Below are 25,810 nucleotides of genomic sequence, written 5' to 3'. Positions count from 1 at the left end.
TACCCTTGGAGATGAAGGTGGATTATTGGGAAGACGAGCATGAGTTGGATACACAACTGACTCAAAGAACAATGAGAGTGATGAAACTTTAAATCAGCAAGACCATCTGATTTCAACTGATGCATAAGCAAAACAGCTAGAATCTCAAGACCAACCGAAACCGCAACCATTATCATCAGTACCAATTCAGCAACCCTCCATTTCTACTTCAGAACCACATTCTGAAGCATCCATTGAACCAATTTTTGATGCGACTTAGACAATTATTGCTAATAATCCAGAGCCAGTACCACAACATGCTGACTAATAACCTCCTACAAGATACATCACATTAGCAAATGTTGATGAAGTTGTGCAGTCCATTGCACAAAAACATTTTGAGGAGACTCATCAACAATCCTCTCTCTCTCTCTCTCTCTCTCTCTCATGTGGTTAAAGAAATAGAGATTGTTGAGACTCTTCCATGAGAGATAGGACATGTCGCGATCATGACAAAGGCAGAAGTAATTGTGTCTGAAGTTGTTATGACATAACAAGTTTTTTCTGAATAATGCTGCAAATAGAAGTAGTGCCGGAAGTGATTTCTATAGAGCCATTATGTCTGGCCGATCAAATTTTGTTGATTGATCAGGATTTTCCATCTTCATACAGTCAGACTCCAGATCTTTCACTTGTCGTTACTCTTCCACTGACTGGATCCAAAGAAATTCTCAAGCTTATGCAATCTCTAGAGATGGAAATTCTAGTTGATCCTCTTGATGACATCAATGTCAGACTGATATCGATTACTTCTAGTCTAACAAATTTCTAGTGTAGTCAGCTATATTCATACACTACAGTGGACAACTTCAAGGAAAAGATTCTCAAGGAGGTTTCCTTACTTTCCAAGCACCTCACATATATATTTATGAACTTGGAGCATTTCAAGAAAATTCATGTTGCATCTATATCCAATCTTGGTGGATAAACTTAAAGTAGCAATTTTAAGATGTCATCCAAAATTGATGCAGTTAATTCTCAACTTTTGTCCAAGATTGATGTAGTTAATACCCAATTGACTACATTGATTGATTTTCTGAATCACCTTGGTGTTGACAACAAAAGAGAAACAATTAAGAAAAAGGCGACTCAGGATATCCTCGAAATCCTCAAGGCCAACTGATTCAAGAAAGCCATCTAAGTCTAGCAGGCCTCCCCGTAATCAAGCAAGCATTTTTAGATCTTATAGAGGACATCACAAGAGATAATCAGTTTACCAGAAGTTTTAGCATGAGTTTTTTTTTTTTTTTTTTTTTTTTTTTTTTTTTTTTTTTTNCTCTTCTGATTATTATATGACTTCAATTTTTCAGACATCTCGTGCATATTTTGTCCATCACCAAAAAAGAAGAAATTGTTGGATCCATTAAGTTTTGGTGATTTAATAAAAAATGCTGCTGACTTATATGAACATTTAATAAGAGTCCAGCCAGACTAAATTCATAAGGAAAAACTGAATCTTCAAGTGTAAATATTTTCCACACCTAACTGATATTAACGCTTAACTGATTTTCAAAGCATAGCTAAATATTAGAAAGAAACCACTGATTCACAAGAAATATTGAATGACATTGCAGATTGAATTAGTCAAGAAATTCAACGGACATACTTTGAAGTTTTACAGAACATTCTCTTGCAGAATCAGAGCCTAGCTGGCAAGATTAGAATTAATATCTTTCGTAACATGACAGTTTTCAATATGTTAAAATGTCAGATTACATGCACACTATCCGAGTGAATATTTTGTCAAAAAGACGATGACGTAGAACAAAGATTATTATATCTGGAATGCCTATCCGATTCAAAAATCATTGGATGTATGTCTATAAATAGATCAACTGCGTTAACTTTTCACTCTTTTTCTCGAACATTAACATTGATCTAAATCTTATTGTGTAATTTAAGCTTTCAGAGCTCAACTAATCAAGCATACTTTGAAACATGTTCTTAAGTGATTATCATATCACTGAAGATCAATTATGCTAACTGTATTTTGTTCCAAAAATCATGTTACTGACAGTGAGAGTTTTAATGATCATATTGTGTAAGTTGTGAGAATAACCAAGAGTTTCGGTAGGCCAGAAATAAGTCTTGCTGAAGTGGATTGTTGCAAATTATCTATAATCGCCAAAGTTTTCTAGTTAAATTCTTTCTGAAAAGAAAAAAGAGGAAAGTATGAATATTTAATAATCCGAACATCCATAAACAATTGTTTTGTGCATATTACTTCATTTTTATTAGCCTAAATGTTCTTTGAGCCTTACCATTTTATTGCTCAAACAAATTCATTGAGCATATTTCCGCACAAGTTTCTTGTTGTTGGTTTACTGAAGCCTAACTAAAAAAAGTTACAATTTAGCGTTGTTAACCAAAACGGATTAAATTTGAGAATTTACCGCGGTTGTTTATTTACATCCTCTAATTAATCTACTCATCTAACAAAAAATTTAGTTGCTTTATTTAAATTAGTAAATAGGCAAAAACTTGTGTGAGACGGTATCACATGTCGTATTTTGTGAGACGGATCTCTTATTTGGGTAATTTATGAAAAAATATTACTTTTTATGCTAAGAGTATTACTTTTTATTGTGAATATCGATAGAGTTGGCCCGTCTCACAGATAAAGATTTGTGAGATCGTCTCACAAGATACCTACTCTAGTAAGTATAAATATTTAAATTTTTTTAATATGATATTTTTTTGCTCATAGATATAGATATTTGTATTTATATATACATATATATAAATAAATATAAAAAAATAAAATACTCGGATGAGACAAAATTATTAATGTAAAATCACAATTCAACTCGTATTTATATGTATATATATAGATAGAATATAAATATATAAATGCATATACACTACAAGAAATTCTGCATACAACAATGCACATACGGCAACGGTTTTTTGTGAAAAACCGTTGTCGTATGTTTTTAACAACTATTTTATCCAAAACCGTTGTCTTTGAGGGTCAAAGACAACAGTTTTTAAAAACCGTTGTCTTTGGGGGGTCAAAGACAACAGTTCAATTACAACGGTTCTATAAAACTGTTGTCTTTGAGCGTTTTTTTAGGGTCAATGACGAACCGTTGTCTATTAGCGTGTTTTTTTGGATAATCGACAACAGTTTTAAGAAACCGTTGTCGATTAGCGTGGTTTTCGGACAAACAACAACGGTTTTGGAAAATGTTGCAATATTTAGCGACGGTGTTTCACAAACCGTCGCTAATTTTAGCGACGATTTTAACAAAACCCGTCGCATGTTAAAAATTAGCGACGGTTTTACAAAATCCGTCGCTAAAATTAGCGACATTGTTCTGAAACCGTCGCTAATTTTAGCGACGGTTAAAATATAAACCGTTGCAAATTTAAATCATGCGACGATTTCAACATTATCGTCGTCAATAGCGACGGTTTAAACAACAACCGTCGCCAATTGTCTATAAATATCACATTTTCGGTCATTTTCCTCACAACACTTCACAATACTTAAAATTTTTCTCTTTTACACCATTTTATCACTTCACACAACACTTAAAATTTCTCACCACTTCACATTACTTAAAATTTTTCTCTCTTACACCATTTTATCACTTCACACAACACTTAAAATTTTTTTCTTTTACGCAATTTCACACAACACCTAAAATTTTTCTAACCACTTCATAACACTTCAAAATTTTTTCTCTCTTATACAATTTCACACAACACGTAAAATTTTTCTCTCTTACACGATTTTACTACTTCACAACACTTAAAATTTTTTTCTTTTACCAATTTTAGTTTCGATTATAAGTTTTTTTTAGATTTATTAAATTATTAAAAGTATTTTTTTATTTTTCGAAATGAATTAGCGACGAAAATTGTGATTAATAACCGTCGCTAATATTAGCGACGGTCTTGATTGATAACTGTCGCTAATTTCACATTAGCGACGGTTAATTAAACCGTCGCTCATTTGAACTAGCGACGGTTTAATGAACTGTTGCTAATTGTGAATTAGCGACGGTTTAAGATAAAACCGTTGCTAATTTTTTTTAGCGACGGTGACCGATTACAACAGATAAAAACCGTTGTCGTTGAACGGACTTTCAACAACACCCTCAGTTACAACAGTTTTAATAAGGCTACGACAACGGATTTTATCCGTTGTCGTTTGCCGTTTTTGGTGTAGTGATAGATATAGATATATATGATATTTGAGTTTTTTTTACAGTTTAAAATATTTTATTTACATCGTTACTATTAACTATAACTTTTTGTAAAATACATTGACTCGTTCAGTCTTACCATTTATTATAAATATGTCGATAAAACATTTTTTTCCAAAATATAGGACCACATAAATATAAAAAAGTTGACATAAAAGTCAGTTGGGATCATTAGATTAATCTCGATTGGCTGCAGATAATGAAAAATGGCATTTGCACATTCTATATCAATAGCCTAATTTTCATTGTATCTCGTTAGCAAACCTAGAAATAATAAACTAAAAATGCCTCATTAATGTTCATACACTGCACTATAATATTTACATGATCAAGTTATTAACATATACATGCATGGTATTGCGTTAGTCCGAGAATTTACTCAGCGTATACCAAAGCATGTAATTTTCATATCATAAAAAAAGTTATTAACATACGAGTTGATATATTATAATAATTACAAAAAATCGAAAAATAATTTTCTTTTACTCAACAGGAACCATTTATATAATTTGCCAAATCTAAGTTTCATATGCATATATCATTACTTTCTTGGATCTCTATTGTTTCATAAGTGGTTATTACATTTTGATATAAAAAATTCACATGATGTTAAGAAAAAATATATAAAATATTTTAAATTTCTAAAACCCAATTTTTTAAAAAAAAAGAAGAAAAAGAAAGGAAAAGAAATAAAAATATTTCCTCATTCATTATTTATTGTACTGTGTATTATTTCCCCACATTTGATTATCTTAAAAGGAACTTTAACCAACTCAATAAATAGGTTGAACAAAGTAGATGTAGTGCCTCGAGCATACTTATATGCAATAAAATATTCATAATAATTAATTTAATAATATTTAGCAATAGTTGCAATATATATTTAATTATTATTTTTTTTACTTTTATTTATAAAAAAAGTCTTTTTTTAAATATTAAAATTCTCACCTATTCTGACGTTGAAAATTATAAAATGCACACTATAATCCGATATATGATAGTGGTTACATGCGTGGAAGAAGGAAATTTCACCAAAATAAGTCACTGATTAAAATATCGTTTCGTAGAGAGCATAGACAAATTCAATTCCCACCTAAACAAGTTTTGCTCAATTATGTATAAATAAATTATTATTTTTTTACAATTTTATAATGTCTACTGTTTTTTAAATTTAAATTCGACAACCAAGTTTTATCAATTTGCAAATTCTCCTTTCTAATCGAGGATATTACCCCCGAAAAGAAAAATGCCAAAATGAGAACATTGATTACAAATGAACAAATTCAAACTTGAAATGTACATTTTTATCAGTGATATATAGGGGTGGTATACCGTACCGTATCGTACCGAAAATCTTATACCGTATACCATACCGAAAATTACGTTATAAGAAAATTCATATCGATACCGTAGCGAAATCTTCGATAAAACGATTTTCGGTATATCGAAATTTTCGGTACATATAACTAGCATACCGATTATATCGAAATTATACTGTGTATCGAGATTTCGGTATGATATCGATATATACCGTTTTATACCGAAAAAACCTTACATTTTAAAATTTTTATAAATTTATTGTTTTAAAATATTATATATTTTAAAAATTTTGTATATTTTTTGCGGTATTTCGATATATACCGAAATTTCAAATTGCATACCGTTACTGTACCGAAAATTTCGGTATTGTTACCATACCATACCGAAATCTTCGGTATACCGAAAATTCGATAAATTCGACATTTTTTCGGTATGATAATCTCGGTATACCGAAAATTCGGTATTTTTTTCCACCTAGTGATATACACACAAAATTCAAACTTCTTGGGAACGATACACGCGATAACTATTCATCGGTAATAAATCTTTATCAGTGTCAATATTTGAAATAAAGTTTTGTTTCTCTTGTGTATATATATTATAACATATCCTAAAGAAGGCTACTTTAGATTAGGATATCAAAAAATAAATAAATAAATAAATAAGGCTACACAAATGACACCAATTTTTCGGTTACACTTCGCAAATTCAATTATTATGCTACAAGAAAAGGCTGCTACTTGCTACTACTTAGCATCAAGAAAATCCAATATTTTCTCAAACTAAAACACGGCCCTCCCCCAACTTTTCGAAGTCGACGTCCAAGAATGATGCCAACAACAAGCATGCACAAGGCCAAAACCACCACCTATCCACTCGTAATCGCCGCCCTGTTGTTGGCCGCAGCACGGCTACTTCCATGCATAAATGGCCAATCCTCGGCCCCTGCACCAGTGATAATGGCTCCTTCACCATCTTTGGATTGCTTCTCATATATAGTCAACATGTCTGATTGTCTCTCTTACGTCACCCCGGGTAACGGTGTGACCGAGCCAGATCCTGGCTGCTGCCCCGAGCTATCACATCTGGTGGATACTCGACCAATTTGTCTGTGTGAGTTGCTTTCGAACCCCGATAAACTGGGAATCTCGATCGACAAAAATAAGGCCATCATGCTGCCTTCTGTTTGTCGTGTTAACACCCCACCACTCAGTGCTTGTGCAGGTACATTTTCACATCTATCTTCTTCTTTTTTTTTTGAAGAAACAAATGTTTCAAGAATTCCATTTAGATCACACAAAATTTCTTCCTAATTTGCTTTAGTAACATGCTATTATTTTGCGAAAGGCCCTTCGCCAGCAAGCTCAGCTCCTGGAAATCAGAATAATGGAGGTCCAAAACTAGATTTCCTTGCCGGACTAGCAATACTTTTATTAACACATTTCTTCTAAAATTTTATCACAAAATGTACCCACGGCGACCGATTTCTTCACCTATCATTTATCTACTCTCTCTTGGTATTCTATCTACTGCTATTGTACAACACTTATGCTTTGATTCTATGCCTCTTTCAAGGCTTCAATAAAGTTCTCAAAAGGCAATTACGTAATGATTATCTATCTTCAACTTGTCGAACGCATTAGCACATTTCTACTCACACTAGTTTTTGCAAATAAAAAAGGACAACTATCAAGTACAAAGTTTTATAGGTTTTTCACTGTTGGAGACGAGTTCTTGGACTGTAATGGGGCGGCTAATGGCAGATAATGGATGGCCAGACCAGGCTGAATCAGCTATCAACGAGTTGATGGTGGTTGTAGGGTTGTATAAGTCCCACCAGACATGAGTTGAAGCCCGTTGGCAGGCCATGTCCGTGGAGATGCATCCACTCATGCCACCGTATTTGCCTAATCCGCAGCACGCACTGTTCACATCCTCAATCCCTGCAAAAGTTTCACCAATCAGAAATATATAAAGGAACAATTAATCATCTGCCATTGTACCAATATATAACTGACCGTAACGATGCAAATCAAAGCTTTTAAGCTTTATTGCTGCCATACAAGATAGTACGAACAATTAAATGTAACTGAATATGAAAACACTGATCACATATAGGCAAGACGATTCTGAACTAAGAAGTCCCAAAATGTGTGATTTTTCTGAGAATTGAAGAAGAAAGTTTGATTGTACCATAAGGCTTAGGATTGTCAATGAACTCCATCATTGCTCGGTAAACATCACAGAAGATAATATGTGCATCAGGCAAATCTGCATTAATGGCTACGATTTTCTCCTCCAGCTTTCTGTTATATTCCAAGATCATCAAGTTAACCTCATCGAGACAACCCCTTACCTTGCTACTCGAAGAATTAGAATTATCACGTTTCAGTAGTATACGCGGTGCACAACCCAAAGGTAGAATTCCAGAGCAGATTATCTTCCTTACATTACTGGCATAAAGATTTCTCACAGCATTTGTCATCTGACGAACTAAAATCCGACTAAATTCTGTCCCATTGTATTTGATATTAAAACTAGACTTGTTATCAACGAAGTATTCGATGAAATCATCTTTTCCGAATGATAGATAGAACAAGGAAGACTTGACAAAATGTTTGGCCGGTTCCTCACCAAGGTGAAGCTGTAAAAGCTGAATTGTTTCAAATGCTTGTCGTAGCTGCTGGTTAAGGGATTGGTAGCTTCGGCTACGTGGGGAAAGAATAGTTGCTTGTGCTGATCCAAAGTTCACTCCACCTAAAAGCCCATAAATCGTGCCATTCTGACCGTAGAATGGTTTGGCACTTTGCAATCCCATCTTATTAGCTGCACCAAGGAGCGATTTTGATATATACAAATTAACATGAGAAAGATGCGTAAAATGGTAATACTCGATTAGTAGATTCGACATTTTTGGATCTCATTTTATTATGTTTGGTAAAAATGAAGAGCCGCAGATGATTAGTCACCAGTCTCACTCATTTCGTCGACTACACCTAAAAAAGTTTTACCAGATTATTCGAATTTACATGTACAATGCAGCTATCCGTGATCGCACTTTGATACTGGGCACTTTGTATACACTCTGACATTGAGCATATTTTACTCTTAGGATGAAAGAATTTTGCGATAATTCGTACACTCACGCAATCTCAATAAACGAAAATCATAACCGAACCAACCAAGATCAAGAAAACCCATTACAATTCAGTGGAATCATAGAGCAATAACTAAGAAAATTCGTATCTTTTCACAAATTTCTTGAACCCATTGTGTGTAAATACATAAGAAAAGGATCAGATTTACCAAGAAGCTGAGGAACAAGACTTGAATCAGAGCCATTGCACGGATACATGGACAAGTTCTGGTGTAAAATACTGTAAAACGGGGTATTTTCTCCACAATCAACTGAGGAGTCTCCCAGCAAATACATTGCAGTAACCGTCGATGACATGGAACGATTTGGAACCCTTAATTCCATGGCAGAAACATGCCTTTTCTCCCAAAATATCGTCGAAAACAGGAGAAAACTCAGAGCAAGAACCTGCATTTGTTTGGCCATTTCTCTCGATTTTTTAGCAACTGCCAAAAGTGTTGATGAAAAACAAAAACCCAAAAAAAAAACTTCAGATTTCTCCAGCTTCTGTTTCAAGATTTTACTGAATCTGTTTGTTCTCGGATTTTCTCGATTTAATTTCTACGTGTGTGATGATTCTTGGATTCTGCAGATTTCGAAAGGAACTAAAACAAGAATTCAGAGACGTGAATCGTGCATGGGAGTTGAAGGTTATGAGCCTATTTTCTTGTATGGTGAATCATGCATGACTCATGTGCTTGACAATTTTGGAATTGGTTACTTAAAAATATTGCAAATTGTCAAACTATGGAAATACATATTTGGTTTTTATTTTTTTTTTTTGGAAAATGATTTTTGATAGGTTTAAAAAATTTATAATGAAAATTTGATTATTTTATATGGAATGATTATCAATAAAAGAAAAAACTAATGGTGGAAAAAATTTCTCTTTAACAAAAATGAAAAGATTTTATTGGATTTGAGTAATATGAACAAAATAACGATTTTCAAAACTAATTAAAATGTCATTTTCTCAAAAACAATATATTTAATTCATGCATACTTTTACAATTGAAAAAATTATTTTGAAATCATTTAAAAATATTTATGTATTAAAATTATGTAAATTCTTTATTTTTCTTATGATTATCGATTTTTTTTTTAAATTTTAAAAACTTAATTTATCATAATTTGGTGACTTTATCTCAGTTTTCTTTTGATGAATGTTTTTTTTCATTATTAAAATACTTATTTAATAAAAAAATATATATTTTCCTTATACTTATAAATCATTTTTCGTATATATAACAATATCTGAGTATTAAATATTATTAATGAGAGAGAAATTTTAAAAAAAAATAAGAAAAACAATTTTTTAAATACCAATAATATTAATCTATACTTATATATACTATATTATTAAGTATGAGACTCTTAGAATAACTAATTCAGAGGACACTAAAATATTTAATTCCATAATTACCCTTCTTACTCTACTAAAAATCTCCTCAAGTCACTCCATATTTTACATAGAAAAAAATCTAAACAAAATTTCTCTTTTAAATCGAATGTTTTTTCTAATTAAATTGAAAATAATTTCGTGTTAATTGTTTAGTAATATTTGATCAAATTAAAAATAATAATAACACAAACAACGAGTGTATATCTTTTACTAGTTTTAACTATAAATACAATTCTTAAATAAAATTAGCCAAACAATCATTGATATGGTGATGCCGCTTAATGTAATAGAAGAACTATCAGTAATTTTCTTGTGAGATGGTTTTATAGATGTATATATGTGAGTCGTGTTAACCCGATCTATAATTATTATGAAAAATAAATTTTTTTACATAAATAATATTTTTTTTATGAATTGGTCGAGTTAGAAAACCATCTTATAAAATTGATATATATGACGATCTCACGATGGTTTTTGTAAAGAAGTGTTAGGTTGCTTTCCACCAAAATTCGAGCACGAATAAAAGAAATGAAAATGAACAGATTCACTATAAAAGTTTTTTAATGTTGTGAAAAAGGCAAATATCAGGATTTAATAATTAGCATAGCATCTCTATATTGAATTTGCAATCAGGAAATAAATTTTATAAACCAACTTTGTTCAGACAAATTTTTTGTGATTTTTTTTTTTCATTTTCTAGTCATATTAATATTTTATTGTCCACTTTTATCAATTTGGAAAATTATTTTTTCCAGATTAAATAAATGAAATTATTTTGCGCGTGCAGATTAATTTTTTTTCCTGTTTGTAATTAATATTTTGTTTAGGTTAATTTGTCGTTATTTTTACTATGATTTTAAAAAATTATGGTGATTTGCCCACGATTTTACAAAACCATGGAAAAAACAAAACCGTCGTTAAATTGGATTCGTGGACAAATTACCACAGTTTTTTAAAATCTTCGTGATTAAAAATAACGACGGATTAACCTAAAAAAATATTAATTAGCGACAATTAAATAAGAGTTTTTTTGTAGTGTAACTTATATGTATTTTATTTTTTTTGTCATGTTATTGCTCAATTCATATTCTTAGTTCACTGATTTTTATTGTTGCCAATTTTAGTCATTTTTCAACGGAATACTGACATGGTATCAGACACCTCAGCAATTTTTGTGACACAACATCATTTTCCAGTGTCATGTCATCATTTTTTAGCGCTACGTCATCACTCTGATAAACAATATGAAAATATAAATTAATGGACTAAAATCATAAATTGAGGGCATTCATGCCAAGATGACCTAATTTATAATAATTGATTGGAAATTAATCACATATAAAAATGTGTTTTTTGTAAATATTTAAATCTTGAATAGTTTTTTTCTCTGTTTTTAAACATATAACGTAAAATTAACTACGAAAACTTCCCAAAATTAGCAATTTAGGGTTGAAAATTATTATGATTTTGATATTTATTAATTCATTATCCTCGTATTAATTAATATATATCCGTTAGGTTTGTAGTCCGGTTTCTGGTTTGAGACTCAACAACTCTTTAAATCTGCAACAAGCATATTCAGGCAAGCAAATGCAAAGCACCATAGCTCCACCAGCTTCAGATCCTCCTCCTTCCGGCAGAAATAAACAAACCTGTGGGGTCGGAGTAAGGTCTATCGGGCCGGCGTAAACCGGTCTCCCCCATCCGAAATCACCAGATTCATATATACAAAATCTAGTCCACTGAGTTATACTCAACTTCCCACCAAATTCCAGCCTCTTCGGTCTGTTCAGTTCCACATAATCAATAGTTGATCTCACATATCTCTCAGAGATGCCTAGTCTCACTGAGTTAACCAACCGGGCTGTCTCGTTTAGGCTCCCGTTGATCAGTCTCTCCACCGTGCTCGTTGCACACGCCACGCATAGTGCATTGCCGTAAAACCCATCTTTCAAAGGTGGGTTCTTGATCTTGTGGCGGGTGTTGACGGAAAACGTGAGGCGGAGCTCGTAGTTTAGGGGCGTGACGTTTAGAGCTTTTACCCAAGATTTCCATACATGAGCTGCCATTGCATCAAAGGTGGAACATGAGAAATCTGCTCCATATAGTTGCGCTGATCTCTTTAAACGGGCCTGGTATTCGTGAGTTATTCGGTAGCATTTTTGAACAGGCTTCACTTCCCAGAGACTTCTTGTTAAGCTTGATCCATCTTCTAGTTTCTTGAATTCGGCATGCGGGAATTCGATGGCTGGTGGATCGCGAGGCTGGAAGGTTTCTCGGCCCCAAGTTGGCTTCGGATTAACAACCAAACAGCCGGCTTTTACGGTCTCAGCCCATGCTTTCATAAACTGCATTGCACCGAGGCCATCACAGAGGCAATGGCAGATTCTCAGACCGAGACTGAAGCCACCACAAGTGAATTTAGTGACTTGAGCTATTAGCAACGGCATGTCGACAACTTTGTATTGTTCTTCATTTGGGAACTTGTAAATCAACTTTATCCAAGCTGGATTTGGCACTGTCAAATCTCCAAGATCTTCTAAAGCCACATCAGAATGCGCCTCGACCAGAAGCGCACCTTGATCGGGTCCGAAAAACACCTCAAGCTTCCCATTCTCTGTCTCTCTTAATCTACCCGAGAAAGGGTAATAAGGCACCAGCACGCGACTGAGAGAATCTTTGAGAACCTGCATGACAGACTCTTGATGGTGTTTCGATCCGGTCGCTCGATAAAAGTACACTGTTGGAGTGAAAACTCGGACTCCAATCATGTCATCAAGATTTGAGAGGTAAAGGGTGTTGTTTGGGTTAGATTCTGTGGTAGGGCATGCGGGTGAGACCGAATCGATACTGTCTATGGTTATAGGGATACTTAGATGAGGAAAACGAAGTTCTTGAATCCAAGAATCCATTAGAAAAATAAATAGCAACCTTTACAAAGAAGAAATAATCATTAGATATGTAGAAGATGATGCAGCAAAAAATTGTGGTATTTGACATGAAAATAATGCCAAATTTAATTAGTTGGCATAAAGTTGATGAATTCAAGAATGCCCAAATCCATGTGGGTTTCTTGATTTGTAGGTGAAGCTTGGTTTGTTTTTAGATTATAAAGTTAGCAAAAACATGCCAAGAGTATGTGGATTGTGGGTAAAAAACTAAAAATGGCTTGATTTCGATTTCCGTGGAAGGCGAGAGAGACGACAAAAATAAATGGTTCATTTCTTAGACCTATCTCTGTGAGACGAGTCGATTTGATCCATATTTAAAGTCAAAAATAATATTTTTGAAAAAAAATAATATTTTTCATAGATAAGGCCGGATAAGAAATCTGTATCACACGTGAGACGATGATCTCACAAGAGTTTATTTTATGTCTTATGTTGGATGTATTGGAGTAAGGTTTACAATTAATGTTGAGTTTGAAGGAATGCACGAAGTATCGAATTTTGTATGGGAAATCTGTATATAATGGGAATGTTATGCCTAACTGCGTCTTGGATTTATTTCTTACATCATGTGCAATTATAGAATTTTCTTGTTTTAATCTAATTCTCACGATCGGAGTTATTACTTTTGGTTTTGTTTATTTTCCATGATTATCGTTTATAATTAGGGGTGTTCATATAGTTCCGTTAACTGCCCGAGCCGAAATTGAAAATTCGGTTTTAATTGATAATCCAACTACTAATTCGGGTCGATTCGGTTATGTTTTTTTTAACATCGGTTAACCGAGCCGAAAACAAATTTATTATTATTTTTAGTTTTTAAAATAATTTTTTATATTTTTTTATTAATAATAAATAAATAAATAATAATAGAAAAATAGAAATTAGGAGAAATTCAGTTAAATCGAAGTAATTTTGGTTTTAACTGAACCGTGTAATTAGTTCCGGTTTCGGTTTAGTTCGGACATGCCGGTTTTTTTTTTTTTTTTTTTTTTTTGGATTTTATTTAAAGGCATTTTTGCTGTAACTTTTTTCCTTCAGATTTTTTTAAAAAATGGGTGTACATGAAGTTTTGCAGAGAAAACAGATTATTTTTAAACACTGATTTTTGTGCATTCATAAAAATGTTCAGTGGCAGTGAAAACATTTAATAGAAACATAAAACCTCCTAAAAACAGCTTATAAACTATTAAATTTTCTTCGATAATTTATTTTATAAACAACTTATAAGTAGTCAAAATAAGCCGTTTGAAAGTTTATAAGTTGTTTTTTTTTTTTTTAAGTTGTCGCCTCAATTATTTTTTTTTAAAAAAAACTTATTTTAAATTTTACTTTATCCAAAATATTTTCGCATATTTTCTTAAATTGTCACTAGATTATCCACAAATTTTGATAAATTCTTAACTTTAACAAACTCTTTTTTTTATTTATTAAATTTACTCGAACAAATATAGTATCAAACATTTATTATTTAAAATTGATATAAAGCACATCAGTTTTTTTAAATTTTAAAATAAAATAATATTATACTATTTTAATAATTTTGACAATAAAAATACCTTACAATATTAAACACATCAACAACTTTAATTTGTTTAAAATAAATTTATTCAAACACATTAATAATTTATTTAAAATAAGATTATACAACTTATAAGTTCATAAAACAATTTATAAAACATAAAATCTTATAAGCTGTTTTAAATAAATTTAATCAAACGCCCTCTTAAACAAACTTTGAGGAATATATAGGTGTAGAAATGAGGAAACTAACCTTTCATCTACTTTAGCGAAAAATGATTATTGATTTGAAATGACTATGTAGAAGGTGAATTTGAAATTGAAGAAAAAAAAAATACGTATCTAATACAAGAGATTTCAAATATTTCATTATAATTTTGAAACAAATTGATACAATAGATTTGAGGTGTGAATTCACTCACATATCCAAATGAAACCTAAAATTATGCTACTAATATTTTCAGTTTCGCATGAACTCAAGCTCGAACTTAGAATTTAGGCAAAAAAAACTCGTGTGAGACGGTCTCACGGGTCGTATTTTGTGAGACGGATCTCTTATTTGAGTGTTCAATGAAAAATTATTATTTTTTATACTAAGAGTATTATTTTTTATTGTGAATATCAGTAGGGTTGACCCATCTCACAGATAAAGATTCGTGAGACCGTCTAACAAAAAACCTACTCTAAATTTTATTACTCCATGTTCGAATCGAGCTCGAGTCTGCAAAATTAAAATCGACCCAAGCTGAAATCGGTGCACCCTATTAATAAGAACCGGCAAAAATAGAATCCCACACATCTGAACACGTTTTCATTCCCATCGTCAACAGAACATTCTGGGAAAAAAATTGATCTCTGAAGCAAAGCAATGTCAGGAAAGATGATCGTGACCAACACGCCGGGGAAAGACCTCGCCTATTCCAATCTCGCCTACTGTTCTCCCTCCGATCTACGTAATTTCCTCGTGCCTGGATCCAAGCTCGCCTTTGCTTTGATCGGCGATGTTCTCGTCCTCACTGTAGTATATCCTTTCTACCACCTGCATCTCAAGATTCACGATTTTTTTTATTTTGATGATGTTATTGAGTAGTGATGTTAGGGTAAGAATGCTGCGATTGGATTTTGTGTGAAATGATTAGGAATTTGGGATGAGGCTATGAGGAAAAAATGCAGATATGGGAATTTTAGCCCATTTGTGTATAGCTTTTGTGTCAAAGCTTCAGGTTTATCCGATGTGATGTTGATGAAACAGATAACTGCTGAGTGCGTGGTTAAACGAGTTATTCTTTTAAGTTTGCTGGTTGTCAAGTACGACCAGTAAAATTAAGGTCTCTTCAATTGGCCGTCTTTAAAAAAAAAATCTCGAGTTTTTGGATCCTTAAAAAGTGAGTTTCACTTTCCTGCTCTGTCTCCGGTAACCACTGTATGCATCCCTTATGACAATTTTTAACGAGGATTCAATGAGGTTGGATGACTTGGCCCTGATGTTTGTTACTTCACTTTTTCATCATTCTAAAGTTTACATTTTTTTTTTATTTGCGGTTACTCGTGAGGACCATTTATCAAATTAGTGAATAGTGTATTGGATTTGATAGTAGCCTCGTCATTTAGCTGTTTTTATTTGGTGTGTGAGAGAAGTGCTCGTTAAACCTAAACGTTGAAACACTTTTTAAAAATGTCCCACAGTTTGGTTGTATTTGCTGTATGGCTGTGTGTGAAATTGAGGGATTGCTGTTAAATAGCTGTGGGTGGTTATTAGCGATGTCCCTTCTTCTTGTAGGAAATTTCTACTACTCATCCCATTATTACCATTCCTTTTGCTGTTTGCTGCTACTATTCCTTCTTGTAGAATAATTCTATCACCAACACCACAATTACTATGCTGTTAATTTGCTAGAACTGCTATCTTTACTGCTATTGCTTTTATTATATCTGAGGGACTTGGGGTTCAGTAACACGCATTTGGGTTACCTTAACTACGATATACTGGCCATGATTCCATACCTGGCGGCCATATTGCTCTCAATGCCATTCAGCGGCGACATGCAAAAGTTTCCACTGGGGATTCAATATCTATATGCAGGTATAATGTTTTTAGATTCTGTGATGCCACTTTAATCATTGCATCTGTTTCTCTTTGAACCTTAGGTTTTTCCTGACCATGTGGTTTAAAATGTATAGATATATACCTCCTGAAAATTTCAATCTTGCATTGCTTACCCTGGAACTGGAGTTTGTGAAGAAAGGGGCTAAAGATGAACAGGTTTGTTCTCTCGTTCTTATCTCGTTTATTGATCCATCCTTCTATTATGAAGTACATTTATCATGAATTTGTTTCCTATAAAGTTTTATGTGTGTAAGCGAGTATGCTTCTGATTAACGTATTAACTAATTATATAACCTTGCAGGTGGATGCTGTTCTTATGTCACAGCAGATTCGGAAGAGATTTATCAACCATGTAAGATCTATATATCTTGTCTTCGATTCTATATGTTGTCATGCTACTTTTGATAGTCCTGATGTTTTTCAAGGTATTTTATTTGATCCCGTTGAGTTGAAAGAATCTTATAATACCCAAAACAATGAACTAAAATGGATGTACAATATCGAAGCTATTAAATTTGTTACAGAATTGATCGTGGATATTTTCCTTTCACCGAGTGGACGATCTCATGACATAATTACGGAGGGTTTGCATATTTTTTATTTTGAGAGGAAAGGGAGAACTGTTGATTTTATGTAAATACTTTAAATATGCATAGATCTTACTCCATTGGTCTAGAAATCAAATTGGGTTTATGTTATGGCTCTTACTTGTTAGTAATAGGGAAAACTATTCTCCTTTTTTGCAGATTATGACAACTGGGCAAAGAGTAACATTTGAATACCATGGCATTGGATATATTTTCACTGTCAATCAAGCTGCTGTGGAGGGGCTAGAGAAGTCTAATAGTATTGAAAGAGGAATTATATCAGCTGATACATACATTATCTTTGAAGCACCAAATTCAAGTGGGATAAAGGTTTCATTTTTAGCTTTTGAGAAATATATGGTTATATGTGTGTGTGTGTGATATATTTCAAATGATGTATGATGTATACTGGAATTGTTGGCATCGAGGTAGAATGGCCAATAAGTTAACATATTTTCTTATGCATTGCAGATTGTCAATCAGCGTGAAGCTGCAAGCAGCAACATCTTTAAGCATAAGGAGTTCAATCTTCAATCATTAGGTATCGGTGGCTTGAGTGCAGAGTTTGCTGATATATTCAGAAGAGCTTTTGCCTCAAGGGTTTTCCCTTCGCACGTGACTTCTAAGTATGCTTGTGTTCTATATTGTTTTGATTTTTCGACTTATAACCTGGCTTTAGAAGATTCTGTTTATGTCGATATAACCATTAATAATACTCTTTCTTTTAGACTGGGTATCAAGCACGTCAAGGGAATGCTGCTCTATGGGCCTCCCGGTACTGGGAAGACTTTAATGGCTCGACAGATTGGAAAGGTTTTGAATGGGAAAGAACCAAAGGTATACACATGAAGTATTTCTAGACATGTTATGATGGAAAGAAACTTGCAAATGAATGGTGTTTTTGCTATATTGTTTTGACAAAATAAATTCTAAATTATTTGTGAGAGATACAAAGGACAAGAAGAAAGTAAAATGTTTTTACTTTCTTGAATGGAAACATGGGAACATGACTCCATATCTCTCAAATTTTTGTTATCTTCGTCTCATGCGATTTTTTAGCTCAAACTATATAATGGAATGAACTTGACATTTGAACATGTGTCCATGTGTGACTTCTGTATGAGTCCATGTGATAATGCTCAAAATTTACTCATTCTGTCCAGTTAAGCTTTCATAGATATATCATATATTACAGAACTTTTACATCCTTGCTTTCTATCATCTACTTACTTTCTTTTTTGAAGATTGATTTAAGATGTAGCGAGCCCTTTGGTTCTTCTAGTTTTCTATCATGATGTATTCAGTTTGCTGAGAATTTTGTATTCCATGTGAAGAGTCATTTCTACCTCTGGTTTGTTATATGATTTTGTGGCTGTCTATTAATCGCACATTATAGGAACTGATAAGACATCCTCGAATTACTCTGTGCGGGTGGATGTTAGATCTGTGCTGCTGCTGCATAATCTATTAGCTGGCCACTAACAAGTGTTCTGATATTTCTAAATTTAATTGATGATTTGGAAATCATAGATTGTGAATGGACCTGAAGTGTTGAGCAAATTTGTCGGTGAAACTGAGAAGAATGTGAGAGATCTATTTGCTGATGCCGAACAAGATCAAAGAACCAAAGGTATTGTGCTTTTAAGGGCCAAAGTCAGTAATTCTCACTTGTTCCTCTGGTCACAGTAGCATTCTTTTCATATTTTCAGGTGATCAGAGCGATTTGCATGTCATAATTTTTGATGAAATTGATGCTATTTGTAAGGTAAGTGACTTGAAAAGTTTTAGACAGCTTTTCTTTGCTGCTGCCCATGTCTGAAATTTCTTATTATTTTTTCTTTTTGTGGCATTTGGAGAATGACAAGAGTTTATGATATGCTTCAGTTATTATCATTCACTTGTATTGCTTTGTGGAAGTTCGATATGTCTTTCATTCGATTGGCCATGTTACTGGATAGGTCTTTTATGTGGGTACAAAGTCAACTTGTCTTCCCTACCAAGATCCAGGCCCCACGAAACCGAAATAAAGTTAAGGACAACCATAATGAGAACTTTCTTTATTGGCATTAGGTTTGTTCAGCGGAACCCTTATTCAACATCCCAAACTGAGATATGATAATTTTTATTTATTTACTTCTTTTCTTCTTCGATTTTCGTGTTTTCCCGCTTTGCTCTTCTATCAGCTGCATCTCTCCTCCCTGTAGCCATCATTGTAAGGTGTGTTTGCATGACTATGCAGGGGAAGAGTCGGTGAGTTGTGAATAGCACTAAAATGGTCTGACTACCTATTAAAAAAAGTCCGACTACATACATTTTTTTTAATCATAATATAATGATGGCAAGGGATTTGGTAATAGACTTTTCAAGCTGAGATAGAGTCTATAGCTACTTCCTTTTCTTATATGAATTGTTTATTGAAAATCTTAATTGTTCCATTGACATTCAGTGTTGGATATAATTAACAGACATATTAGAGATATTGGTGGTGTGTGCATGTTTCTATGTAATGTCAAATCATGTGGGAGCTGATTGTGAATACTTGTGCTGGTTCAAGCTTAATCTCGTTTCAGTTATGACTTTTGGTTTTGAATTTTCAGTCTAGAGGTTCAACAAGAGATGGTACTGGAGTTCATGATAGTATTGTTAACCAACTCTTGACCAAGGTATTTTGTTGTTGTGCTTAATGGTGAATTGGAAATTTTTACAAAGTTAAAAGTAGTCAGAATTGATTCATTCATGGTTACGTATTGTGTAGATAGATGGTGTCGAATCCCTGAATAATGTGTTACTCATCGGAATGACAAACAGGAAAGATTTACTCGATGAAGCTCTTTTGAGGTGAATTATGTTGTCTATTTTGTTTTGTTTCTGCAGGTTTTAACCATATAAAATCCTCTTTATGCGTAACTTTATTATTTTTGATTAAGTCTTACCAGATTGTGACAACATTTTCATGCTTTATAATATTATACCTATTCTATTTGGTGATTTTTATTTTCTGGGTATCAGGCCAGGGCGTTTGGAAGTCCAAGTGGAGATTAGCCTTCCTGATGAAAATGGTCGTCTACAAATCCTTCAGATTCACACAAACAAGATGAAAGAAAGTTCATTTCTTAGTTCAGATGTGAACTTGCAAGAACTTGGTATATCATTTGTTCATTGCCCTTTTACTGCGTCCATTGTCTTACTTTTGGTTTCCATTTTATGAAGTCAGCAACTCAAATTTGAAAATTTTGTGCTCTACGTTCTTGCAAGTCTGTTTCTCCCTCTTGGATTCAGAATTGTATACTTAGATGGCTATTTATTTGCTAAGATTGCTGCTGCTCTCTCTCTCTCTGTCTCATGAGATATATTTTTAGAGTTTTCTGGGCAAGACAAGTTGCTTACTGAACTCTTTCCTTTGGAAATGTTATGCTATTATTGAAATAAGAAAGCACACAGTACTTGTGAACCCTGCGCGGTTGAACTTAAAAGAGTTTTGTTCTATAAGGTGAAGTGTATGATTTATAAGGAGAGAATCTTTCTGTCAGATATGGCATACTTTTGGATGTTTAATTTTATGTTTGATTCATGCATTTAATTGACCTGTTCTTTGATATTGATAACACCTTTTTTGTCTAAGTTTTAGATTTCAATGCACATAATCAATTGGAAAGGTGGTGAGTTTTTTTTTTTTTTTTTTTTTTTTTTTTTTTTTTTTTTTNTCATCAAAAGAAAGAAGAATACGTGAATATTTAATTTCACTTAATGCACGACTTGAATGTTTGAAAGGAATAGATAGCATCCCAGGTTTATAGAATTTTAACATTACATTTTCTCCTCTTGTATGCAGCCGCTAGAACAAAAAATTATAGTGGAGCAGAGCTTGAAGGTGTTGTAAAAAGTGCAGTATCATATGCTCTGAATAGGCAACTAAGTATGGATGATCTTACCAAACCAGTGGACGAAGAAAGTATAAGAGTCACCATGGATGATTTTTTGAATGCCCTTCAAGAAGTCATTCCAGCATTTGGAGCTTCCACTGATGATCTTGAACGCTGCAGGTATGAATATTCACCTACAGAAGGATTTTTATGAGAAGCTGTACTTTGAACTGATTAGGATCTCAAACATGGGGTGTTAAATGTGATCAAATATGAGTTTGTCTTGGGTTTGGTGGAACTTCGATTAATGTTTTCATCAAGTTTATGAGTTTTAATCTTCATGAAAGCTTTCGGTTGGCATTTCCAAGCAGAGTATGATATAATAATTTGGTTGTGCTATGGAAGGAAGGGCCATGCATGACCCTGTTTTAATTGGGTGGGATGACTGGCTTGGTGTTTCTGTCGTGTTTTCTTTGCACTTTCAGTTGTCTGGCATTTGCTCTTATTTAGTATGGACTCTGCTTTAGCCTGTGGGCTGCTATGAATGTTTTAGTGGCTATTGGCATTTGTTATCTAGCCAGTAGCTTAAAGCTAGAGCTCTTGAGAACTTTCATTCTTGGTTGGAGTTTTCCACTGTTCTGAACTTATGTTGGGACTTTAAATTATAACCATCATTTATCCCAAATTGGTTTATCCTAAAATAGATCAAAAGTTTCATGCTAAAAGATATGTGCATCTTTTCTATTATCTGCCAGTGACATGTCATTTGTAGTTTTATGGTATCAATTTGTGTCCAATGGTAATTGGTATAGTTCAAATGAAAAAGATTACTCAGAAGTGTGGATAGATAATCTGAAAAAGGAAAAAAGTAATTATCGTTTACAAACACGGTTTAGAAAAGGCAGAGGATCAAACGTAACTTATTTGCTCAGTTTCCTACTTTGCCAAGTGCGTTCTTATCACATTGCACATATTAATTTATTCCCATAATTATTGAAACAAAAATATACCATGTACAACATTCTAATAGTTACTCCTACATAAAGCAAGCACACTCACCGACACTGTCAGTTTCTGACCTACACTGATTAGGTACCTTTTATCTTTAGTCAACCATGGACGATCATAAGTGTTTCTTTCTGAAATTCAATAATCAACCTATGCTTGTTGCAGACTCAATGGCATAATTGAATGTGGCGACCGTCACGATCACATTTATCGAAGAACTATGCTATTAGCAGAACAAGTTAAAGTTAGTCAAGGAAGCCCGCTTGTTACTTGCCTTCTTGAAGGTCCCAGTGGCAGGTAATCAAGTGTCATATTAAAATTATTCTAAATTATCACTCCACTAAATCTCCCTCGTCTTTGACAGTGGTAAGACTGCAATGGCATCAACGATTGGCATTGAAAGTGATTTCCCCTATGTCAAAATTGTAAGTGATTTATTTTTCCCCATATGTATGAGAAATCAATTTAATTATCTAATCCTCTCATTAAGCATTTTTCTCCATCTCTATAAATTGTTAGATATCTGCTGAAACGATGATTGGACTCAGTGAACCCACAAAATGTGCTCAGATTGTTAAGGTCCGATGCCATAACCTAACTTTTGATCTCCAACTTGTAGTTGTACATTGGAAAGCACTGGAAGTCTACGACATCATTTAGTTCAAACCTGCCCCTCTTTCTTAATCTTCAGGGAGAACTTTTTACTGTTTTACTCTGCAGAAGCTTAAGGAGTATCTTGTCTATCTTTTTTTTTTTAGGTTTTTGAAGATGCTTATAAGTCACCATTAAGCATTATAATCCTTGATGATATTGAAAGGTAGCGCTGCTGATTTGGAGATGAATGATGTTGGTTAATTTAGCATTATTCATGAATTCATCTAATATATATTTGTTTTTCTAGGCTTTTGGAATATGTTCCAATTGGGCCCCGGTTTTCAAATCTAATATCTCAGACATTGTTGGTACTCCTGAAGCGGCTTCCACCAAAGGTATTTTCGTGATGTTTGCAAAAGTAATGAATGAGGTTCATCGAATTTGATCTTAGTTATTTAACATGTGTGAGAATGTTGTGATATTTGTCATGCATCTTTAGTGGGATTGCAAACCAGATGAGCGAAAATCTAGCCATTAAAATTTTTGAAGGCTGGATCTCGTTAATTTTTTAATTTAGGCGCGGTTGAGTTTTTAATCGAGGTCTCAATCGTCATATATAGTTCTTCGACCCTTCGGACATCGAGTCTCTTCGGCCTAGAACTCGACTAGATTAATCTTTGAAAATATTTAATCTATATATTTTGTATATTTTTTTTCAAGAAATATATTCTGTAATTTGTTGATGTATGTAGAATGTTAAGTTTAGTGAAAAACTAGTTTTTGTAACATTTAGATCGTTTATGTTTAGAAGATCCAAGCAAGCTGAAAATAGCTCTACTTGGAGCCAAGCTGGTCATGCTCACAAGTCATCTCTGTTCATTTGCTGAAGCTTCATACTATAAGCAACAATATGATAAAACAATATGAGAAATGTCAAGGCATTCGAGGTTTAACTCATTTCCACACCAATTCAAACCTGTGCAAGATTGTTTAATTCCGATGTTAACACTGACCTCGAATATAGCTTCTCATATATTTTCTTGATAATAAAGTGAAGCTTGTACAATGTTGTATTGGGTTTGACTAAGTTTTTTGACATCCTAGGACAAATGACAATTATATAAACTTTTAAAAATCTCAGCAACTTCTAGAGCTACAACACTTTAAATGTGGAACATTATGTTTCAAATTTTGGTCTAAATCACAGCCATTAATACTTTTCAAATCAACCTGTTCTTCTAGAGTATTTTTTGGCATTAAACTCCTCTTGTCGTTCCTCTTGGAAATTTTAGTTAATTTGTGCTTTTCTCTCTACTATTAAAATACGTAGTGTTCTGGAACTCTGCTTATGCTGTTGTTTCAGACATGATTTTATCCTACTGCTTAATTTCTTAGGGGAAAAAAATCCTGGTCATTGGGACCACAAGTGAAGTCAATTTCTTGGAATTGGTTGGTATTCGAGATGCATTCTCTGTCACCTTCAATGTTCCAACTCTCAAGTCAGAAGATGCCAAAAAGGTATATTTATCAGCAGGAGCCTCTCTCAGTTTTTATGTTATTTTTCCTAAAATTTTATTTGGAGAGTTGGGAAATGCTCGACATTTAATTTTTAAATTTTGTTTCAACACTCAGTTTCGTGTTGATGACTTAATGTACACTTCTTTTCCTTTGAAATAATGGTTTATTGATTGTAGATTAGCTTGCAGGTATCACAGCGAGCATGAGAACTGTTTATTAATCTTTTACTTCCTTACAGGTGTTACAGCAACTTAACGTTTTTTCAAGTGATGATATTGATTCTGCTGCAGAAGCATTGAATGATGTAAGTATTTACCCATGTATTTACTGCTATATTTTGTAAGAAACACTTGGGATAAATATTTCATCATTCCAAATCTCTCTTTTTAGTAAACTAGATTTTATTCTCTATAAATTGAACGGATTGAGAGTCCATAAATGTAAACTCGTCGTATAATCTTGAACTCACGTTAATAACTGCCTCCATTCTCTCACAAATTTCATCGCACGAGGAGATAGTTGTAACACACTTAGCCAGTCTAAATTTATGGTATGTGTTGAGAAAGACTGCAGATTAAAGAAGAAAAACTGATAACATGTATAATTAATTTTATTTCATTGTGTTCTAGATGCCTCTCAAGAAGCTCTTTATGCTCGTCGAAATGGCTGCTCAGGGTGAACATGGTGGAAGTGCTGAAAGCATTTATTCTGGGAAAGAAAAAATCAACATTTCACATTTCTATGATTGCCTCCAGGACATTGTGCGGTATTAGTACGCACCACACTGCTTCGACTACTATATGCACTGATGCTGCGATTTCCTTTTTGTCCCATTTATGCATCAGATTTTCTACTACATATAGAAACTGAGTTTTTTCATTCTTTTCTCTAGCGTGATTTAGTGAAAAGATTATGATGCCATTGAGTTGATACCATTTTTGTGTTGTTAATGTTAATTTTGTACCATGTTAAATGCTGTAGTTTCTATCTGATCATCATCTGGTTTTGATTTCTTGGACGTGAACCATATTCTACGAAGCTTCGAATTTGTTACGCTTATAATATTTCCCATGTGGAATGTGGTGCTTCCTTCGCCCTTTGTCCACAGCACTCCCACTGCCGATTCGCCAGTCACTTTTTCTCTGGGTAGATTGCTCTATTTTTTCGTCAAGTGGTGAGCATAAAGATGGAAAACTAATTTTATAAACTTTTATGTTTTAATTAAATAATAGTTATTGGACTCAATTTAATTATATTAAGTAGGCCCAATTGTTACTAAGCTTGCAAGTCTAAAATCAAAGTTCATTTAACTTGCAATTAAATCTATAAATAAGTTACCTATGCTTTCAAAACACAATTACTCACCTTCATAGCAGCCGAAATATTGCACCATACAAACACTACAATTTTCGAAAGTCGGGGAAGAAGAAAAGCTTGTGTTCTTCGTTGTCCGGTTGTCCAACTTCGCACTCTCGTCGACGATTGAGTATTCGAGCGTTTTAAACGCAAAGACACGTTTTTCTAAATTCTTTTAAACATCATACAAATCATAATAT

General features: G+C 33.4%; 3 protein-coding genes and 1 long non-coding RNA gene across 4 annotated transcripts; 2 read left to right on the top strand and 2 right to left on the bottom strand.

Moving 5' to 3' along the window:
• Positions 1-6,259: 6,259 nt before the first annotated feature.
• LOC140960149 (uncharacterized) lies at positions 6,260-7,179 on the top strand. The gene is made up of 2 exons (XR_012172118.1): positions 6,260-6,794; positions 6,918-7,179. It is a non-coding gene; the product is annotated as an uncharacterized lncRNA (long non-coding RNA).
• Positions 7,180-7,259: 80 nt separating this feature from the next.
• Positions 7,260-9,383, bottom strand: LOC140958875 (GDSL esterase/lipase At1g71250-like). The gene is made up of 3 exons (XM_073416451.1): positions 8,877-9,383; positions 7,764-8,396; positions 7,260-7,513 (listed from the first exon to the last, which is right to left on the bottom strand). Exons 1-3 carry the CDS (start codon positions 9,130-9,132, stop codon positions 7,260-7,262), a joined length of 1,143 nt encoding a protein of 380 aa, XP_073272552.1. The 5' UTR covers positions 9,133-9,383.
• A 2,191-nt stretch (positions 9,384-11,574) lies between these two features.
• On the bottom strand, positions 11,575-13,111 carry LOC140960535 (fatty alcohol:caffeoyl-CoA acyltransferase). The gene has a single exon (XM_073418837.1). It carries the CDS (start codon positions 13,018-13,020, stop codon positions 11,623-11,625), a length of 1,398 nt encoding a protein of 465 aa, XP_073274938.1. The 5' UTR covers positions 13,021-13,111; the 3' UTR covers positions 11,575-11,622.
• Positions 13,112-15,445: 2,334 nt separating this feature from the next.
• On the top strand, positions 15,446-25,267 carry LOC140959164 (vesicle-fusing ATPase). Its single transcript, XM_073416963.1, has 21 exons — positions 15,446-15,600; positions 16,565-16,660; positions 16,759-16,840; positions 16,986-17,036; positions 17,431-17,601; positions 17,743-17,897; positions 18,000-18,108; positions 18,802-18,901; positions 18,981-19,036; positions 19,869-19,934; positions 20,027-20,109; positions 20,281-20,414; positions 21,104-21,314; positions 22,308-22,439; positions 22,507-22,567; positions 22,662-22,721; positions 22,901-22,959; positions 23,044-23,131; positions 24,132-24,254; positions 24,493-24,558; positions 24,884-25,267. Exons 1-21 carry the CDS (start codon positions 15,446-15,448, stop codon positions 25,025-25,027), a joined length of 2,202 nt encoding a protein of 733 aa, XP_073273064.1. The 3' UTR covers positions 25,028-25,267.
• The last annotated feature ends 543 nt before the right edge of the window (positions 25,268-25,810 follow it).

Source organism: Primulina huaijiensis, chromosome 15, assembly GCF_012295235.1.
Source record: "Primulina huaijiensis isolate GDHJ02 chromosome 15, ASM1229523v2, whole genome shotgun sequence".
Lineage (NCBI taxonomy): Eukaryota > Viridiplantae > Streptophyta > Magnoliopsida > Lamiales > Gesneriaceae > Primulina > Primulina huaijiensis.
Note: the sequence above shows the minus strand (reverse complement) of the source record. Positions and strands in the feature narration are given on the sequence as shown.